Below are 20390 nucleotides of genomic sequence, written 5' to 3' on the forward strand. Positions count from 1 at the left end.
TAGCTTCCTGCGGCGGGCGCTCACGAAAAAACCCAACGCTTAACCCGCGCGTTAAGAGACCGAGCGCGCGGTTCAGACCCACGGCGTACTGCACGGCCCCCCCCTGAGAGCAGTTCCTCGGGTATCGCCCGCCCGCCATGCCTTATCTCTGGCAATGGCCCTGGAAATGAGGCGAAATGGGCAAGCCGCAGATAATGTGCCCACCGTCCCGAGGGAAACAGGAGCCTGCGGCGCAGGCTGCTCACACATCATGGCCGGGGCGGCCAGAGGAATCTCCCAGACTGGATGTGTGCACGCAAAACTCACCTTGTAATGTGCACGGAAGACTTTTCTATAGGCACAAAACCTGACTGGTGCATAACATAATAAATAAATACATTTCTGCATGGGGGGCTGTGGCCTGCACTGAGCGCAGCAGCAGTTGCTGCTCTCCCTAAAATAAATAAATAAATTGCTGGGCAGACTGGACCGGACCATTGATGGTCTTTACCTGCCCTTATTCCAAAATGTTACTATGAGCTCCAGCCGGACGGGGGGGGGGGGGGGGGTGAGCTCCTTATTTTCAGGGGTCCCTCCCCCCCCCCCCTCACCTCTGGAGCTGACCCTGCCATCCAGATGTGCTCCCCTGCTTCCTCGGTTACCAGAGGAAAGGTGGAAATGGTACTTAACTGATAAACAGGGCTCACTTTCGATTAAAGGCGGTGAAATTCCTGCAAGGAAATGGAGAAATGGAGAGGAGGGAGGAGGTAGCCCGGCTGGAGAACAGAATAAAATGCCAAAAAACCAGTGCCGTGCCTTCCTGTCGCCCAAGCACGTTAGAATATTTATAAGAAGCACTGAACGTGGCTCGGAGCCCCTGGGGATCACCCACTCCTCCCCTCTCACTGCTGCAAAGTCAGCGGAATAAAGAAAGGAAGATCCTGCGTGGGGACCCCACGGGAAGGGGACTCTGCCCCTGCAGCGCAGCTTCCCGGCACAGTCTCACGGGCACCGAGCTAAGCACCGGGCGCTGCTGTGAAAGATGCGCTCCCCAGACCAGTACGGAGGGGCTCGGCCTGCAGCGACCCAGGCTAGGACCCAGAGCTGTACTGCTGGCCCCTTCTGATCGCCCAGGCGGGCCCCCTGGCCCCCTGAAAGGGACTCTGCCCCTGCAGCGCAGCTTCCTGGCACAGACCCAGGGGCACCGAGCTAAGCACCGGGCGCTGCTGTGAAAGATGCAATCCCCAGACCAGTACGGAGGGGCTCGGCCTGCAGCGACCCAGGCTAGGACCCAGAGCTGTACTGCTGGCCCCTTCTGATCGCCCAGGCGGGCCCCCTGGCCCTGCCCGGGCCTCACATCCACGATCCTTCCCCGTTCCTGCTGATCTCCTCCAGGGCTCGGGGACATCGGGGTCTCGGCAGAGCTTCAGATCTTCCAAGCTGCTCCAGAAACGCATTCATTAGCCCCCGACCCAGGCTTCCCTTTCCTGTCATTGCTCTGTCCCATCGCTGGCGATCGTGAGCTCCTGCTGTCAGTGCCGGGCGAGGGCAGGAGATGGCAGCAGACAGAGCTGGCGCAACCCCCGAGCCTCTCTCCCTCCCTTCTCTCTCCCTTACACTTCTCCCTGCTCTCTTCCCCTTCCCCTCCCTCCCTCCCTCCTGTTTTCTTTTGTAGCCATCAGGAGAGAAGCGGAGCGAGCGCCCCCCACCCCAGGGACCGTGCAGGGAGGGAGCCAGGGCTGGAAATCCTGCTCTGGAGAAGGGGCAGGAGAATGGCTGCAGGGCTTTCTGCTCAGCAGGTAGGAGGGGGGCAGGGGATGCAGCCTGGGACTGATCCCATCCCCCACCCCAGGGACCGTGCAGGGAGGGAGCCGGGGCTGGAAATCCTGCTCTGGAGAAGGGGCAGGAGAATGGCTGCAGGGCTTTCTGCTCAGCAGGTAGGAGGGGGGCAGGGGATGCAGCCTGGGACTGATCCCATCCCCCACCCCAGGGACCGTGCAGGGAGGGAGCCGGGGCTGGAAATCCTGCTCTGGAGAAGGGGCAGGAGAATGGCTGCAGGGCTTTCTGCTCAGCAGGTAGGAGGGGGGCAGGGGATGCAGCCTGGGACTGATCCCATCCCCCACCCCAGGGACCGTGCAGGGAGGGAGCCGGGGCTGGAAATCCTGCTCTGGAGAAGGGGCAGGAGAATGGCTGCAGGGCTTTCTGCTCAGCAGGTAGGAGACGGGCAGGGGATGCAGCCTGGGACTCATCCCATCCCCCCCACCCCAGGGTGCATAAGGATTGGAGGCAGACAGACACTGCAGGATAGAAAATACAGGAGCATAACAGCTGAAAAATACTTTTATCAGGGCATCCAGCCCTTACCATCCCCGTGGCTCCCTCGGGGGATCCCCTGTGGCTGTGCCCTGTCCTTGTCCCCAGCACCTCCACAGGGAGACAGTTCCAGGCATCCCCCCCCCCCCCCCCCTCGATATTTCCAAGGATTTCTCGTAGCTGTGGAAGGAGTTGGTCCTTTAGGGAGGAAGAAGGAGGTGGCTGCATGGGGGTATACATTGCACAGATCTAATTAGGAAGTAGCCTGCTCGTTATGAAGGCCCAGCCTGGAGGTGGGTGAGCTTGGTGGTCTTCCAGCAGACAGAGATGTGCCCCAGCTCTCCGCTCTGAGGGGATGGTTTGGTTAAACAGCCCTGCAGATGAAAGCACACAGGCTCCTGTTTGATTAAACTCTGGTTTTGTCCGGGCCTTGACAACTGATATTCTGCATCTCAATTATTAAGAGAATGTGTAAAGCTTGTGGTCCTTAGAGACAACGGACTCCAGGGCCGCATGCAGGTGAAACAAGCCTGGCAGTCCCCGGGGGGGAGAGGGGTCCTGGCATCCTCTGTTTAATGATAAAACGCGAGGATAATAAATTCAGCTGAGATCTAATGCATCCTGAGCCCCTCCACGTGTCTCTGAGTGTTTCTGGTTTGTGTTTCAGGTGCGGGTGACGTTTGAGGACATCGCTGTCTCTTTCTCCCAGGAGGAGTGGGGGTATTTAGATGAAGGGCAGAAGGAGCTTTACCTGGAGGTGATGAAGGAGAATTATGAGACCCTCATCTCCCTGGGTAAGGACTGCAGGATCTGATTTACCGAGGCTCGTTTGTGACTTTTCTCCTGAGTTGCAGCTCCTGCATTTGCTCTGGGTCTGGCGGGGGGCTGTGGGTCTCCTCACTCGAGACCCTGCCTGATTTACGTGGATTCTGATATTTCACCCGAGCTGCCAGGGAGCTCCTCGCGGGCCCCCGACCGAGCCCACGGCTGCGGGACCAGGGCCTCGGATCCCAGCCGCCCCCGCTATAGAGCCCGATGCACAAACAGCAGGGCCCGGGAGGTTTCTCCGGGCTGCAGCAGATTTAGGCGTTCGCAGGCCAATGGGGGAGGCTGCGGCTTGTCTGCCTACTTCCGGCCCCCTCACGTTTGGACACCCCGGCGCCCTGTGCTCCTCTGTCCAGCGGGCCCGGGTACCGGGGAGGTTGCAGCTCCCTCCGCCGTGCACTCCCGAGGACCCTTTTTCTTTTCTCTTCTCTTCGCTTCCCAGGAGAGCGCTGCGCCCTGAGAGCTTCTTGCCTTTTACCACTGCCCCCACGGCTCCCTGTGACCGGGCCAGCCTTGCCTGCGGCTGGATTCTGCTTTTCCTTCGAGGGTGCTGCCTATTTCTGCCTCTCTTTTCCCTAAGATTCGAAGCTGGACGGTGCGGCTCTCAAAAATGACCCCCCCCCCCCCCCCCTCAACAGGGTCAGGTGGCCGTGCAGCTCTCGGAGCCCCTGGCGGACTCTGTAATACAGATCCATTTTCCTGGCATCCAGCAGTGCAAAAAAAAAGAAAAGTGATATCCGCAGCGTTTTGGACGGAAGATCTTGAAGAGGCCCGGTGTCTTGGTCGGGCACAGGGCTGTTGAGGGAGGCGCTCGCCTGTTTCCGCCTCTTCCTGCGATCGAAGTGGACTGGAGTCCGCCATTGTTTTGTGGGGAAGGCCGTATTTTCCAGCGGTGCAGCCCTCTTAGCTGGACCCGGCGGAGGGATCTGAGGGCATCCCTGGAGAATCCTCCAAAAGACTGATTAGGAATAAAACTCCGAAGCAGGCTGGGCGTGATGAAGAGTGAAGACTCTAATGGCAAGGGTCTGTCTCTAGGAGAGACGAAGGCCTGAAATTTCTCCTGTTCAACCTCTGGCTCCTTCTGGTATAGGTGCGGTGGAAGACTGGGAATCCAGCTGCGTTGTAAATTTCTCCTATACCGGTTCAATAACCAACACCAAAGGGGGAGAGCTACTGGAATATGTGTATGTAACTGTGCCCAAACTCCAGCCGTAATCGTTGAGCGGATGGATGGCTTGCAGATGTGGGAGGCTGATGAGATTCTGGGAGCTAGCACTGATGGGATATGTGCAGGGCCTCTGTCTGAGCTGGCAGAGAGAGAGAGCGCACGTCCTGCGTCGGCGCTGTCCCATGAGGTCGCCCTCTTGTGTGGCTGAATTGATTCCCGCTTGTCGACAGAGAACCTCTGTCCCTCGGGGGCTTCTCAGGAGCTCCTTCTGTGGGCCCCACCGTGTCAGAGAGACATCCCTGTAGCTCTCTGCATGAAACCACGATCCCGGAGTGACATCCCCGCAGCTCCCTGACAGGCGCGGTGGTCCGGCAAGGAAAGCAGAAACCAAGCGTCCACTTTCCCAGAGCTGCTGAAATGTATTCTAAGTGCTCTATTTTAGTGGAGCATTTTCACATTGGTTGCAGGTGGCTGCAAAGTCAGTGGTTTCTTTCACTATGCACCGTGCCCCAGCTCTCTCCAAGGGAAAGTGCACGAGTAAATTCTCTTTTCCTAGCGTGTAGACAGATGGACTCAGGACCAGTGGGTTTATGCTTCCCTGCCAGCAGATGGAGACGGAGCAAGCTGACGTCACAGTACATATAACCCTGCAGTGACCCCAGCCTGCCAGTGTTCTCCGTCTCCAGCAGATGGTGGACGTGCATCTCCCTATGGGGATTGCTTCGAGCTTTTTGGAAGGAGAAATTTGAAAGTATAAATTAAGGAAAAGAAAGCCCCGCTCTCCAGCGGTGATACCTAAAGGTTCCCTCCTCCAGTTGATAATTCCTGAGGCGATTTCTGTGGTCCCTCAGAGCTGTGCCTTGGTCCGGTGGCTGGGTTTCCCGGCGTGGACTTAGCTGCTAGCTCAGCTGAAAGACAGCGGGTACAGGAGGCTGAGTGCGGTGGTGATGGCAGATGCCCTTCCCCCTGCAGCCGGAGACCGTCTCTGTACTCAGCTGGTAAGCACTGAGCTCAGGTAAGGTTTAAAGTTTTACCTTTCAATCAGAGACAGTGAGAGGGGTTTCAGGACTTCCTCCGGTCTCCGTGCTTGGTCCGCCGTACCAACATTTGCTCCCACTCCCATTGGGGTTGGTGAACTGGGCAGCCTGGAGGATTGAGCGGCCCCCACTGGGTTAGGCCCTATATTTAGGTTTTTTTTCTTGCCTGCCATGTGGTAGGCCGCGATGACATTTTTCACGTGCTCCTGTGCATGCTCTGCTGCCCTCTACAGGCTGTCAGCGTATGCAGTGTGTCAGCTCTGCGTACGCGTTGTGCGCTCGTTTTTGGGGCACGCTTTTACGTGCACAAATTTTACACTGTTCACACACTTAGCTTAGTGCACAGGTTGTGCGTGCCCCTTGCCGCACTTTCTTTTAGGTGCTTATTTTTTGTGCGCATTCCCCTTTGATGATGAGGTTGATCCGGATTCCCTGGAAGATGGGGAAATTCCTCCAGGGCTCGAACCGTATCACACCATCTTGCCGTTCTTTCATAGAGATGAACTACCGGCCCTGATTTCCCAGACCTTGAACAACCGAGTGTCCCTGGTTCGGATGCCATGTTGCAGCCGAGGAAGAATCCCATTTTGGTTTCCTTATGTAAAGTCTTTTGTTTTTTCCCTGTGATGGATGCCATTCAGCAATTGATTGATCTGGAATGGGATGACCCAGAGAAAAAACTTTAAAGGGGGTCGAACATTGGAAGGCCTGTATCCCCTGGATCCAACTGTGAGAGAGCGTTTACGTTTTCCCAAAGTGGATGCACTGGTATGTGCTGTCTCTAAGTGGACGACTATCCTCAGAGGGAGGAGCGGCCTTGAAGAATGTAGATAGGATCGAGGCTATTCTTAAGCAAGCCTTTGAGATGGTGGCGATGACTTTACAAATTGCGCCACTAGGGCACAACAAGAAGCAATCTTGTCTGCTTCTCTCTCAGGAAGTTGACGAGTCTGGAGGGAATTCCAGAGCGGTTATGGAACCCACTGCCTCCTTTTTAGCAGATGCAGGCTGGGATTTGGTCCGTACCTTGGCCAGAGGAGTGGCTTCAGTCATAGTGGCCAGGCATCAACTCTAGTTGCGAAATTGGTCAGCTGACATAACTTCCAAAGCTAATTTTACCAAGATGCCCTTTAAAGGCTCACTCTTGTTTGGGAGTAAGTTGGAAAAACTAGCCAGTTAAGTGGGGTGAGTCTTCAGTTCCTCGATTGCTGGAGGATAAGAAGCAGTTACATCATCCCTTTGGTATGACGGGTCATCTCTGGGGTTCCAGGTGCTTTTGTTCCTACAGAGGGTGGACCTTTCAGCAGACTCGGCCTTTTGGTAGGTCTCAGTCTTTTCATCCCCGACAGTACAAGAGAGGAGTTGGCTCGGGTAGTGAACCTTCCCAATGAAGGTTTGCTGATCTACCTTCCGGAGCAAGAAATAGAGGGATGTCTCTCTCTCTTCTATAATCTTCTGTGATCTCTTCTGTGATCCTGTCCTTTCTGTAAAAATATATAATATGACATTTATATAATTCTATCTTCCCATTCCTATCTATCTATTGTTTAATAACACTAAACACACTTTGGCGACATATTTACTTGCAATATTATTAATATTGTTATTTAGCTATTATCTAATTCTGACCTTGTAAGATCTGTACTGTTAATAATGTACCATTAATTTGATACTCCGGCTCTTTACGCCCCTGTCAATTTAGTTTATTTGAATTATATTATAATTTAATGTTATCAGCGATGTATCTCTATTTAATTATGTTGGATTGTAAAGCTTGTTGCTAATTTATGTTCATTGTAAACCGAGGTGATGTTTGCTAACGAGCCGCGGTATATAAAAACCCTTAAATAAATAAATAAATAAATAAATAAATATAAGAGGTGGGTCGACATCACATTGAACCAGTAGATTCTGGAGGTGATACGAGAAGGATATGCATTGGAATTTCACAGTATTCCTTGGGACGTGTTCATGGTGTCCCCTTGCCACTCCCCGCAGTAGAAGCAGGCAGTGGGATTCATGCTTCAAAGGCTCCTCAGGCTGAGGGCTGTGGTTCTGGTGCCCACATCTCAAGAAACTATGAGGCGATATTCCATTTATTTTATTGTTCCCAAGAAAGAGGGTTCCTCTTGTCCCATCCTGGATCTCAAGAGGGTCAATCATCCTTTGAAGGTGATTCATTTTCGCATGGAAACCTTACACTCTGGGATAATAGTGGTACAGTCGGGGGGGATTTCTAACCTCCTTGGATCTGTCAGAAGCTTACCTTCATATTCCCATCCAATTGGAACACCAACGCTTTCTACACTTTGCAGTGTTGGGGCGCCATTATCAGTTTTGGTGCTGCCCTTTGGTCTAGCCATCGCTCCCAGAACATTTTCCAAGGTTTGTGGTGGTAGTATCGGTGGTCTTGTGAAAAGAAGGGATCCTAGTGCACCTGTATTTGGACAACTGTCTGATGAGAGCCGCCTGGTAACACACAATTTGATCTCCTTATTGCAAGAGCTCAGTTGGCTGGTGAACCTGACCAAGAGCAATCTTCAGCCCTCCCAGTCGTTGGAGTATCTGGGGGTCCAGTTCAACACGGGGCAGGACAGCGTTTTCCTAACGGAAGTTCGGATCCAGAAATTGATGTCTCAATTGCGTCAGTTGGTGAACACCATATGCCCGACGGTTTGGTCTTACCTAGAGGTGCTCAGCTTGATGGCAGCTACCCTAGAAGTGATGTCATGGGCAAGGGCACATATGCATCCTTTTCAGCACTCTGTGCTGTCTCGTTGAAACCCACAGTCTCAGAACCTTGCAGTTCGGCTCCACTTGCTGATGGAAGTCTGTTCCCGCCTCCAGTGGTGGTTGCAGGAGGATCATCTGAGAAAGGGAGTTCCCTTATCCTTTCCGACCTGGCTGGTACTCACGACAGATGCAAGTCTCCACAGTTGGGGGGGCTCACACTCTGGAGTTAACGGCCCAAGGGTGTTGGAATTCTGAAGAGTACTGATGGAACATCAATCGCCTGGAAGCCAGGGCAGTATGGCTGGCATGCTTGCAGTTCAGCCACAGGCTGCAGGATCAAGCGGTTCACGTGATGTCAGATAACACAACGATGGTGGCCTATATCGCCAGGGAGGAACCAAGAGCCAGCAAGTGTCGCAGGAAATAGACCAACTTATGGAATGGGCTGAAAATCATCTGCAGATGATTTCGGCCTCTCACATTGCAGGAAAAGACAACGTAAGAATGGACTTTCTCAGCAGGGATAGTCTGGACCCAGGAGAGTGGATGTTGTCAGCCGAGGCGTTTCAGCTGATTGTGGATCGCAGGGGCCTTCTGTTCCTAGACCTGCTGGTGACTTCTCGCAATGTGAAGGTTCCTCGATTCTACAGTCGCAGGAGAGATCCATAGTCTCTGGGAATAGATGCTCTCATATAGGTCTGGCTGGAAGACAGATTGCTTTATGCCTTTCCTCCGTGGCCCTTGCTGGGCAGGATAATTCACAAGATTGAAGGCCACAGGGGACTGGTACTCCTGGTGGCACTGGACTGGCCCAGGTGTCTGTGGTATGCAGATTTGCGAAGGTTCCTAGTGGAAACCCCTTTGTCTTCCACCTCACATGGGTCTGTTACAGCAGGGACCGGTTCTTCTTGAGGATCCGACTTGGTTCTGTCTTACGGTTTGGCCCTTGAGAGGGCTCATCTGTTAATGCATGGTTATTCCTCTGTGGTGATTGCCACCTTACTCCACGCTCGCAAGTTCTCCACTTCGTTGGCTTTTGTGCGGGTTTGGAGAGTTTTTGAGGCCTGGTGTAAGGAGCAGGGTGTTCCTCATTCAATTACAATCCCACTCATTCTGGATTTTTTGCAGGATGGGTTGAATAAAGGATTGGCCCTTAATTCCTTTAAGGTGCAGGCACAAGCTTTTGCCTGTTTCAGAGGCCTGGTGAAATGTATTTCCTTGTCGTCTCATCCTGATATGGCCTGTTTTTTGAAGGGACTGAAGCACCTTAGGCCTCCCTTGAGGTTACCGGTTCCATTGTGGGCTCTTAATCTGGTGCTGGACTTTTGGCGGGCCCTACGTTCCAACCACTGCATAGCCTTTCCTTGCGGCTGTTGACCTTGAAGACTGTTTTCCTGGTGGCTATATGATCTGTGTGTTGGATTTCTGAGCTGCAGGCCTTGTCTTGCTGGGAGCCATTCCTTTGGGTGACTTTGGGGGCATTACAGCTGTGAACTGTTCCATCCTTCTTGCCTAAGGTGGTCTCGGAGTTTAATTTGAATCAGTCCATCTCCTTGCCATCCCTGGATAAGGTCAGGGATGCGGAGGAGTTTAGCCTTTTATGCTTCTTGGATGTTAAGCGTCTTGTCGTGAGGTATGAGTCTCTGACAGATGGCTCGCCTGTTTGTTCTCCATGGCGGGGGTAAGCAGGGCGCTCTGGCTTCTTGGGCTACAATAGTTCAGATTAAGGAGGTGGTCACGGCCACATATGTGGATGATGGAAAGCCATTTTCTACTCAAGTTGGGGCTCATTCCACTAGAGCTCAGGCAGTGTCATGGGCGGCGGTTACATGGTTGTCTCCCGTCGCTATCTGCCGAGCTGCGATGTGGTCCTCCTTATACATTTTTTCCAGGTTTTATCGTCTGGATGTGCAGGCCCGGAAGGATGCAGCCTTTGCACGTGTGGTGTTGACTGGACCGCGGCAGCCTCCCACCTTGTTGGGGAGTAGCTTTGGTACATCCCACTGGTCCTGAGTCCATCTGTTTAAACACTAGGAAATGGAGACATTACTTACCTGATAATTTTGTTTTCCTTAATGTGGACAGATGGACTCAGCTTCCTGCCCACGGCTGCCACATGAGTGTGTCAATAGTTCTCTTGCGGGGCTCTGGGTCCCAAGGGATTACTGGTAAGTGTTCATCCAGTCCCTAGCTTGGGGTACCTAGGATCTTATGTGAGTTCAGTGTTTATGGTTGGTTGAGTACAGTTCTGGTTATCTGTTTTTAATCATGTTTTTTGCTAGTCTGTCCACAGTTTGTTTTTTTTAAGAGAATACCGGCAAGCTGGGGTCACTGCAGGATTATGTATACTTTGTCGTCAGCTTGCTCTGTCTCATTCTGATGGCAGGGGAGCATAACACTGGTCCTGAGTCCATCTGTTTACACGCAAGGAAAACGAAATTATCAGGTAAGTAATTTCTCCGTTGAAAGTTTCCCTGGGAAAAGGCACCCACAAAGTTTTGTACTTCCTTTTTCTGTGGATAAATAATTTATTCTAAAATATCTGATAATATTTTGGCAAGGTTAATGATCAGTCTTGGAATTCCCTTATTGTCGCTGTATGACCTCTGACTCTGAGCTCTGGTAATTGGTAACTTTCCGTATTCACAAGTGATTGGTTAAATATGTGCCAGTTGTATCACTGTGTGTGAGTCCCAGGGCATTGTTGGATCAGGTTCCCAGTAATATTTCCTTGTCTCTAATCCATGGTTATTTCCTTTTTTAATGTCCAGCAGGTAATGAGATCACACAGGAAGAGAAAAGGGAGGAGAATCGAGAAGAATATCTTATTCAACTGGGACTGTTCCCAATACAATCAAGAAATGTCTTTGAGAATGATTTCCAGGGGAGTGAGAGGAGAAACACAAAGAATAGTCAGCAGGAATCAGAAAAGAAGCAGCAAGACTCTGCAGGAGACTCATTGGATGGAGTCACTGAGTGTGAGAGAAGTGACAGGGAGCTCACAGACATCCCCGAGCAGCAGAGATACCCAAGAGCAGAGAGACCCTTCCAAAGTATTAACAGTAATCAAATGACTTCTGATTTCCAACACAGAGAGGGGAAAGAGAATAAATCCTTTCTGTGTGACACATCTGGAAAAAGCTTTGATAAAAAGTCACATTTAATATTGCACCAGAAATCCCACAAAGTCAGAAAACCATTTCCACGTGCTGAATATCAGAAAAGTTTCAATTGGAGGAACAATCGAAAAGTACATCTAAGAACACATACAAGAGAGAGACCCTTTCCATGCCTTGATTGCAGCAAAAGTTTCATGCGCAAAGATGCCCTAAAACAACATAAAAAAATACACACTAATGAGAAACCATTTCCATGTTCTGAATGTGAAAAATGCTTTGTTAGCAAAGGTAAGCTGAAATTTCACCAGAAACTCCATACAGGAGAGAGACCATTCTCATGTACTAAATGTGGAAGAAGTTTTGTTAGGAAGAGATATCTCTCACAACATGAGAAAATCCACACAGGCAGCAAACCATTTACATGCAATGAGTGTGGGAAAAGCTTCTGTCGAAAGGCAAACCTTGCAAGCCATAAAAACATACACACAGGTGAGAGACCATTTTCATGCTCTGAATGTGAGAAAAGCTTCATTAGCAAGTATACACTTATATCACACCAGAAAATCCACACAGGCGAGAGACCATTCTCATGTACTAAATGTGGAAAATGTTTCACTAGGAACAGATATCTCTCACAACATCAGAAAGTTCACACAGGTGGTAAACCATTTACATGCACTGAATGTGGGAAAAGCTTCTGCCGAAAGGAAAGCCTCACAATTCATAACAACATACACACTGGTGAGAGACCATTTTCATGTTCTGAATGTGAGAGAGGCTTTATTAGCAAGTATATGCTACTATTTCACCAGAAAATCCACACAGGAGAGAGACCATTTTTATGTTCTAAATGTGGAAAAAGTTTCATGAGAAAGACAGACCTCTCCCAACATCAGAAAATACACACAGGTTTCAAACCATTTACATGTACTGAGTGTGGGAAAAGCTTCCGTCGAAAAGCAAATCTCGCAAGACATCAGACTGGTGAGAGACCATTTCCATGTTTTGAAAGTGGGAAAACTCTTTCATGTACTAAGTGTGGTAAAAGCTTCTGTCAGAAGAAACACCTCACAAAGCATCAAGCTACGCATACTGAGGAGAGACCATTTTCATGTACTAAATGTGAAAAATGTTTCATTAGGATGTCAGACCTCTCACAACATCAGAAAATCCATTTTCCCCGTGAGAAACAATTTATATGTACTGAATGTGGTAAACAGTTCATTCAGAAAAAAAACCTCACAAGACATCAAAACATACACTCTAGTGAGAGACCTTATTCATGTTCTGAATGTGAAAAAAGTTTCAGTCGCAAGGATGCACTAATATCTCACCAGAAAATCCATGCAGGCGAGAGACCTTTTCCATGTGATCAATGTAATAAAAGCTTCTTTCAGAAGAGCCTCCTCGCTAGCCACCAGATAATCCACACAGGCATCAAGCCATTTTCATGCACTGAGTGTGGTAAAAGCTTCTTTCAGATGGCAAATCTCCGAGAACACCAGAAAATACACACTGGTGAGAAACCTTATCCATGTTCTGTGTGTGGCAAACGATTCACTCAGAGGGCACACCTCACAAGACATATAAAAATACACAGTGGTGAGAGACCATTTTCATGTTCTGTTTGTGGTAAAAGTTTCATTCAAAAGAAACACCTCACAAGCCACCATACTCTACACACTGGCATGAAAGAAGATCCTTAACTATGTAGCAGAGTTAAAAAAATAAAATCATTTTTTCCCTGGACCCCTGAAAAATGGTCCTGGGGGAGAGAGAAGAAGAGCTGCATTAGCTCCATTAGTTTTTGTGTTTTATTTTAATTAATTTCTGCTGACCTGAAGAGCTCCTGCAGGAAGGAGAGAAACAGAGCACTTTGACAGGATAGAAAAGCAAACAAGTAATTGAGTGGAGCCCCTGGCAAAGGAACATTTTTTTAGCCAGATTGCAGGGAGATTTGGAAAGGAGGATCTGAGAGAAAAGTAGATTTTTTTTTGTTTGTTTTGTTTTTTTGTTGTTGTTTTAACAAGAAATGGTTAGCTAAGGAAAGTCCTCAACCCTAGCAGATATGGGTTGCATTTTAACCCAATGGTACAGCTCTACTAAGACAAAGAAAACCTTTGAAGAGAAATTTGTGTGAAAGGAAATTTAGTTTTAAGTTAATATTTACCAACAGAGACATGCGGAAATAGTAATCTGCTATAGTTAAAAGTGTGTGAAGAAAAGCTTGAGAGAAGCTTATTTAATTGTGAATTTGGACAGTAATGCTAAGGGTTTGTTCAGATCCCTTAGAGTATAACAGAAAAGCAGAATGGCTGACCAGCATGGAGGAGAATATGGAAAAGGCAATTCAAAACAATGGCATGAGCTGAAGTAACAGCAAAAGAGCTGGAGACCAGGTTAAGAAGAATCCCAAATTGGAAGTGCCCTGGCCCTGATGGCCTGTACAACTTTTGGCTCAAATGTTTAACATCTTTCCACTAACACCTGGCAAACTGCTGAAATCAATCCATCAGAGAGCCAGTACTAATAACATAATGGCTAACATCAGGAAGAACGTGTCTTCTTCCAAGGAAACACCCCCCAAAAAAAAACCAATTAACAATGGATATTGAAAAGCTTTTTAACAGCAGGGAATAAGATCCAGGCTATCAACGTCCAATTCCCGCACTCTCCCATTGTTTCGGAATAGTAGACTGACCTGATAAAGATCTGTCGGCTTTACAGAAAACTCTTCCATTCCTACCATGTAATCTGCGAGAATAAGTGCATGCCAGGATGGCACATTCCCTAATATGAGGGTAGTGTGGGTCTTATATAAAAAGATTGTGCATATAGAGCTGCTATTATAGGCCCTCAAATATACTGTACCTAACAGCATCAACATATCCCAATGGTCAAAAGTGTTTGTGAGGAAGCATGTAAGAAACTCCCTCCGAGCACCTTAAAGGACTGGGTACAGCTATCTGTACTGGTCCTCCTTAAGCCCAAACCCAGCAAGGGATTCTGGGATAGGATGGGGCACTGCAAGCAGGGTTAAGAGAACAGGGCCAGAGCAATGAGGGAGGCCCAGGGAGAGAGAGACGGAGGCCTCGAGAATATGAACTGTAAGTTGCAATGATTTTATTGAAGTGCTCAAAGCAGCTTAACTGTTTTGTTTATTATTGCTGAACAATAAAGATATTGATAAAGATTATTGCCGGAACCCAGCGTGGAGTCTCTTCTCTGACTAGTCCTGACCGCTTGGCATCACAGTGTTGAAGTACAAAAGTGAATGGTTAAAACTGGTCTCCATTTTTTTTTTAATTTATGCATTTTCAAACAAAATGGACAGCAAGTAACAGCTTGTCATTGAATGGCTAACCATTACATTCAATATCACATAACAAATTATCGGCTAGTTCAAAATACATCAAGCAATCATAAGAAGAAAAACAAAATTCCTAGCCAGTATATTCTAAATAAAGGAAATACTCCCATTATAAGGTAATAGTTAGGAGATCCAAGTTTCAAAACGGAGCAACAATAGCAATCATAAGGCATTTAGAAGGTTAAAACGTTCTATCACCATATCCCATGACCAGGTAACATTATATCATTTAGGTAAACGTGCATCAAGAAATTGACGTGATTTGGGTGGATCAAGAAATACAAATCTTTCATTACTATATTTAACTACACATTTACTTGGAAAATAAATGGTCATCTGAGCGCGAAGATTTTTCACCTCCTGGGTCATTTGAAGGAAGTTTTTTCTTCTCAGTTGCGTAGTTCTGGAAATATCTGGAAATACCCAGATTTTATGTCCTAAATAGGACTTCTCTCTATTCCAAAGGGAAAGCTTCAATATTTTATCTCTGTCAGAAGCCAGAGCAAATCTTACACAAAGAGTCCCACGGTATTCAATCTGTTCCTCCATTGTTGTTTCCAAAAAATCTGTAAGATTAGTCATAATCTGTGAATCTTTAAATTGCTGATCCTTCTCCTTTTTCTTTCCAGGTATCACAAAAAAGATCTTAAGTATTGTTGGTAAAGTTTCCAAGGATAATTGAAGATTTTCAATCATATAATTTTTAAATTGCTCAAAAGGGGAGATAAGCTTAACCTTTGGAAAATTTAATACTCTTAAATTATTATATCTTCCCTCGTTTTCCATATTCTCTATCGTTCTAGCATGCATCTGTTCACCATTTTTTGCATTTGAGAAACCCGACATCCAAATCCTCCAATTTCTTAGTATATGCTGATACCACTGGGTCAATCTGAACTATACGATTTTGGGTTTCAGACAGTGTTGAATTTAAATTTACGATTGAGGTTTTTAACTCCATCAACACTGACCAAACATTTTCCAGAGTTATTCCAGTTACTTGATCCTCTCTCGAACTAGCCATTTCACTCCCTGTACCTTGCTGGCGTCGTTCCTGCCTCAAAACTGAGGTCGTTGCCTTGCCAGAGTGCCTCTCAGGTGTAGAGGTCAGCGGTTCCAAACAGTTCCCTTCTCCACTGCCACTGCTTCCTCGCATCAGCGGGTCACTGGCCTTAGGTCGCGCTCCTCCTTCCCTGGTTATCTCCCTGATTGGATCGAGCACCTCCGACTCCTCCGGACATTTGGCCTCCCCCAATACCAGGGACTGCGCGACTCGAGGCGGCTCTGGCGTCACGGGAGCCCCGGGGCTTAACGAGATGTGCAGGTCCAATGGCGTCACTATTGGCTCCACCCCGAAGCCAACAGCGGACTCCTCTCCCAGGGTTCTAGCATTTCTCGGTGAGAAGAATCCCTCAATTACCGTCTGAGAAGGTGTAGGAGTCAGGTTAGTCGGGGTCTCCGTCCTGACTGTCCCCTTCCTCTTCGTATGGGGCATCGTTTTCTTAGGTAATTCAATTCAACTGAGGAGTTCTCCGTTCACACGTCCTTCTAGTTAGCAGCCATCTTGGGTCTCGGTCTCCATTTTTAAGCTTAGGCCATAGTTTCGATGAATTGAACGAATGCATGAGAATATTCCAGGGCATGATGGGAAAGAATTTAGAAAACAAGAGAAATGACTCAGAACAGCAAACAAGGAAAAGCAATTAGGTAAAGCACAAAGACAGGTGGAAATACTGAGAGTTATTTCTGCAATCCCACATGGATCAAAACCTGACACTGGAATGGCCAAGACCCTAAACTATAGATGAGAGATGGATAATTGCAGCACAGTATAGTGGACTATGGACAACATAGTTCACAGCAAGCATAGGAAAAATGATGAAACAAATGCAGATTCTGCAAAGTAGACGTGGAAATGGTTATGCATCTTGATTCTGGGTGTGAAGTGCCGATGTAGAAGGCCTGTATTGTTATGGTCATGGATCCTTGGGGCAGCTGAGACTGCAAGTGTTGCACTGCGGGGACCCACAGTGGGCGTCGCAGCCGGGGGGCAGAGCTGAAGAGAGGCTTCAAAGAAGGCTTCACCACTGGAAGTCCGAGGTCCCCCCAGGAGGAGCCCAAGGACCCGGACCTCTTGGACTTAGGTGGGACCCTATGCAACCAAGGATCCAGGAAGCGGCCGAAGAGATGGTTGATGAGGATAGCAGGACCCAGGAGGCTGGAAGAGTCTTCACCCTCGGAAGCCTGCAGCTCCCCCGGGAGGAGCTCATGAGAGCCCGAGCCGCTGGGACTTTGGAGAATTCCCTGGGCCAGCAAGAACCGGATACTTGAGGAGGCGGAGGAAGCAGAAGTCGGAGTCCAGGAACGAAGCCGGGTCAGAAGTCAGAGGTCCAAAGCAGGTCCGAAGCCAAAGCAGGAAGCTGGAAACAGAGTCATTGGACGGAGCCAGGTCAGAAGCCAGAAGTAGAAGAGATGATCCAAGATCCAAAGCAGCAACTAGCAACTCAGGGGACTGAGTGAACCTCGTTGCAAGGCACTGAAGATGTCCAGAAGCAGGGTTTAAATACCCTGATTACGTCTGACGTCATCTGAGGCAGGGCTTGAGTTTTCCCGCGCTGGCCCCTTTAAAAGGAACTCCTCCCCGTGCACGCGCCTGGGGGGCGGGGCCAGCAGCAGCGGATCGTCAGCATCTCCCCAGAGGAGGGAGAGACGCGACGGAGGCAGTGCAGGCCCGAGGCAGTCTCGAAACGGCCCGGGCCGTCCCCGAGGTAGGTGGAGGGACCGGGGTAGAGCCCGGGACCGTAACATGTATATAGAAAGGCACCTCCCTTCCTGGACCACCTTCCCGGACCACCTTTCTTCTCTTCTGACACGGCCTGAAGACTCTGGCCCACCACGAGGCTGGACACCACACTTGTGTCACAGCCGGACGCCGCTAGCTTCCCATGCGGCAGGACGTTGCTGGGCCTCCTTGACGCACCTTTCCTTAGGTGTGCGCAAGCCCAGCGCTCCTCCATTTAAAGGGCCAGCGGCTGGAAAGTCCTGATGGTGTCAGATGATGACATCACCCATCCAGGCCTATAAAAGGTCGCTGCTGGCATTCTGTCACTGCCTCAGCAACAGGTCACTTAGTGCTCAGTAGAGCGTGTTGCTACTAGTGTAATGTCTCCAGTTCCAGCGTCCTTGTCTTCAGTTGTTCAGTTTCCTCCTCATTGCCTGCCTGCTCTTCTCCTCACCTACCTGCTCTGCCCATCCATCCCTCCTCTCGGACAGATTCCCTGGTTTTGACTTTTGCCTGATCCCGAATATGCCTGACCGCTGCCTGCCTCTGACCTCTTCCTGACCACAGATGCATCTGTCCGCTGCCTGCCCCTGCCCTTTGCCCAGAACATCTGCTTATGGTCCAAGCAACCCTAGGAGCTCCTCTTCTGCCATCAGCAGAAACCCCAGGCCAGACTCGGAATGGCCTGGAGGGAGGATGCCTCCGCCAAGTCCATGACCTTGGCAATCTTTTGCGCTGGTGGTGGACCCTTGGCCCGAGGTGGGGTTGACGCTACCCACAGGGCAAGCCCTACGGGTCAAAAAAGCAAACAGAATGTTAGGAATTATTAGGAAGGGAATGGTTAATAAAACGGAAAATGTCATAATGCCTCTGTATCACTCCATGGTGAGACCGCACCTGGAATACTGTGTACAATTCTGGTCGCTGCATCTCAAAAAAGATATAGTTGCGATGGAGAAGGTACAGAGAAGGGCAACCAAAATGATAAAGGGGATGGAACAGCTCCCCTATGAGGAAAGGCTGAAGAGGTTAGGGCTGTTCAGCTTGGAGAAGAGACGGCTGAGGGGGGATATGATAGAGGTCTTTAAGATCATGAGAGGTCTTGAACGAGTAGATGTGACTCGGTTATTTACACTTTCGAATAATAGAAGGACTAGGGGGCATTCCATGAAGTTAGCAAGTAGCACATTTAAGACTAATCAGAGACAATTCTTTTTCACTCAACGCACAATAAAGCTCTGGAATTTGTTGCCAGAGGATGTGGTTAGTGCAGTTAGTGTAGCTGGGTTCAAAAAAGGTTTGGATAAGTTCTTGGAGAAGTCCATTAATGGCTATTAATCAAGTTTATTTAGGGAATAGCCACTGCTATTAATTGCATCAGTAGCATGGGATCTTCTTAGTTTTTGGATAATTGTCAGGTTCTTGTGGCCTGGTTTGGCCTCTGTTGGAAACAGAATGCTGGGCTTGATGGACCCTTGGTCTGACCCAGCATGGCAATTTCTTATGTTCTTATGTCCCCACCTTCAGGAAGCGGAGCAGACCAGGAGACGGAGGCCGACTGGAGCTTCGCCAATACCAGCCCTCGTTCCCCGCAGGTTGAGCCCTTGGGTGCCAGGGCCGCTGGTCTTAGGCGGGCCTCCGTGTGACGACTCCCAGTAGGTGGTAGCAAGGGTGCGCCAGGGACCAGCAGAGGAGACAGAGGACCAGGGAAGGTCCGGATGAGGCAGGGTTCCAAAGACCTGGACGCCAAAGAAACAGTGTAGGACAAGGGGCGTCCAGGTAATAGAAGGCAAAAGCCTAAAAGGCCAAGTCTGTAGGAAACAGAAGAGTAGTGATAGGCAAGCTGAAGTCTGGCTAGGCGGCAAACAGACAAGGTACGAGGAAGCGAAGCAAGGGTCAGAGTCAGGAGATCAATACAAGTGTAGTCCAACGAAGCATGGGTCGAAGCCAGAGAGTCAGTCGAAGCGGAATCCAATGAAGCAGAGGTCATAGCCAAAGAGTCAGTCCAAGCGGAGTCCAACGAAGCAGGGGTCAAAGCCAGAGAGTCAGTCCAAGGGGACAAGGAGAAGACGAAGGATCAAATAAGTACAGGAACCAGGAACGGAGTCAGGAGCTGGAGTCAGGAAGGACAACAGGAACAGGAACAAGTAACAATTACAGGAACCAGGAACGGAGGACAATGAGCACATGAACAATCGTGGAAAACTGTTGTCAAGGCAGGGAACAAGTGGCTGGGCCTTGCCTTTATACAGAGGCCCATTGATGTCATCATATCGGGCTGCGGGCTATTTTCCCACCGTGGCCCCTTTAAGAATCGGGGAGTTGTGTGTGCGCCTAAGCCAGGGTCCAGAGGAAGCAGGACGGCAGCGTCACTCCGCGGCCCGCTCGGGGAGGCCCGCCGGGCGCAAGAAGGAGCCACACAGGAGTGAGAAGCAGCAGAGGAGGCTGCAGGCACTCGGGGACGGAGACGGCTGCCCACTGCCTCGAGCGAAGATGAACCGGAGCTTGCAGCTGAGATCCTGGGGTGAGTAGGCCTGGGCGTGTGCCTACCGCGGCCGGGACACGTAACAGTAATAGTTTATGGATTTTTCCTCTATGATCTTATCCAAACCTTTTTTAAACCCAGTTATGCTAATTGTTGTAACCACATCCTCTGGCAATGAATTCCAGAGCTTAACTATGAACTGAGTGAAAAAGAATTTACCTCAATTTGTTTTAAATGAGCTACTTGCTAACTTCATGGAGTGCCCCCTGGTCCTTCTATTATCTGAGAGAGTAAATAACTGATTTACATTAACTTGTTCAAGTCCTTTCATGATTTTGTAGACTTCTATCATATCCCCCGTCAGTCGTCTCTTCTCCAAGCTGAACAGCCCTAACTTCTTTAGCCTTTCCTCATAGAGCAGCCGTTCAATGCCCCTTATCATTTTGGTCACCCTTCTCTGCACCTTTTTGAGATGTGGTGACCATTGTTGCACTGCATTCAGAGTCTGGCTTCTTGCGATTTCCAGTTCAGCTTTTGTCTGCACTTTTCCATTTATATTTTATGATCTGTTTAGTCTGT

At 49.2% G+C, this 20390-nt stretch overlaps 1 protein-coding gene across 1 annotated transcript; it reads left to right on the top strand.

Moving 5' to 3' along the window:
• Positions 1–3031: 3031 nt before the first annotated feature.
• Positions 3032–14379, top strand: LOC115082556 (zinc finger protein 260-like). Its single transcript, XM_029586771.1, has 2 exons — positions 3032–3086; positions 10827–14379. Exons 1-2 carry the CDS (start codon positions 3053–3055, stop codon positions 12878–12880), a joined length of 2088 nt encoding a protein of 695 aa, XP_029442631.1. The 5' UTR covers positions 3032–3052; the 3' UTR covers positions 12881–14379.
• Positions 14380–20390: the final 6011 nt, after the last annotated feature.

This window comes from Rhinatrema bivittatum, unplaced genomic scaffold (genome assembly GCF_901001135.1).
Source record: "Rhinatrema bivittatum unplaced genomic scaffold, aRhiBiv1.1, whole genome shotgun sequence".
NCBI classification, from domain to species: Eukaryota; Metazoa; Chordata; class Amphibia; order Gymnophiona; family Rhinatrematidae; genus Rhinatrema; species Rhinatrema bivittatum.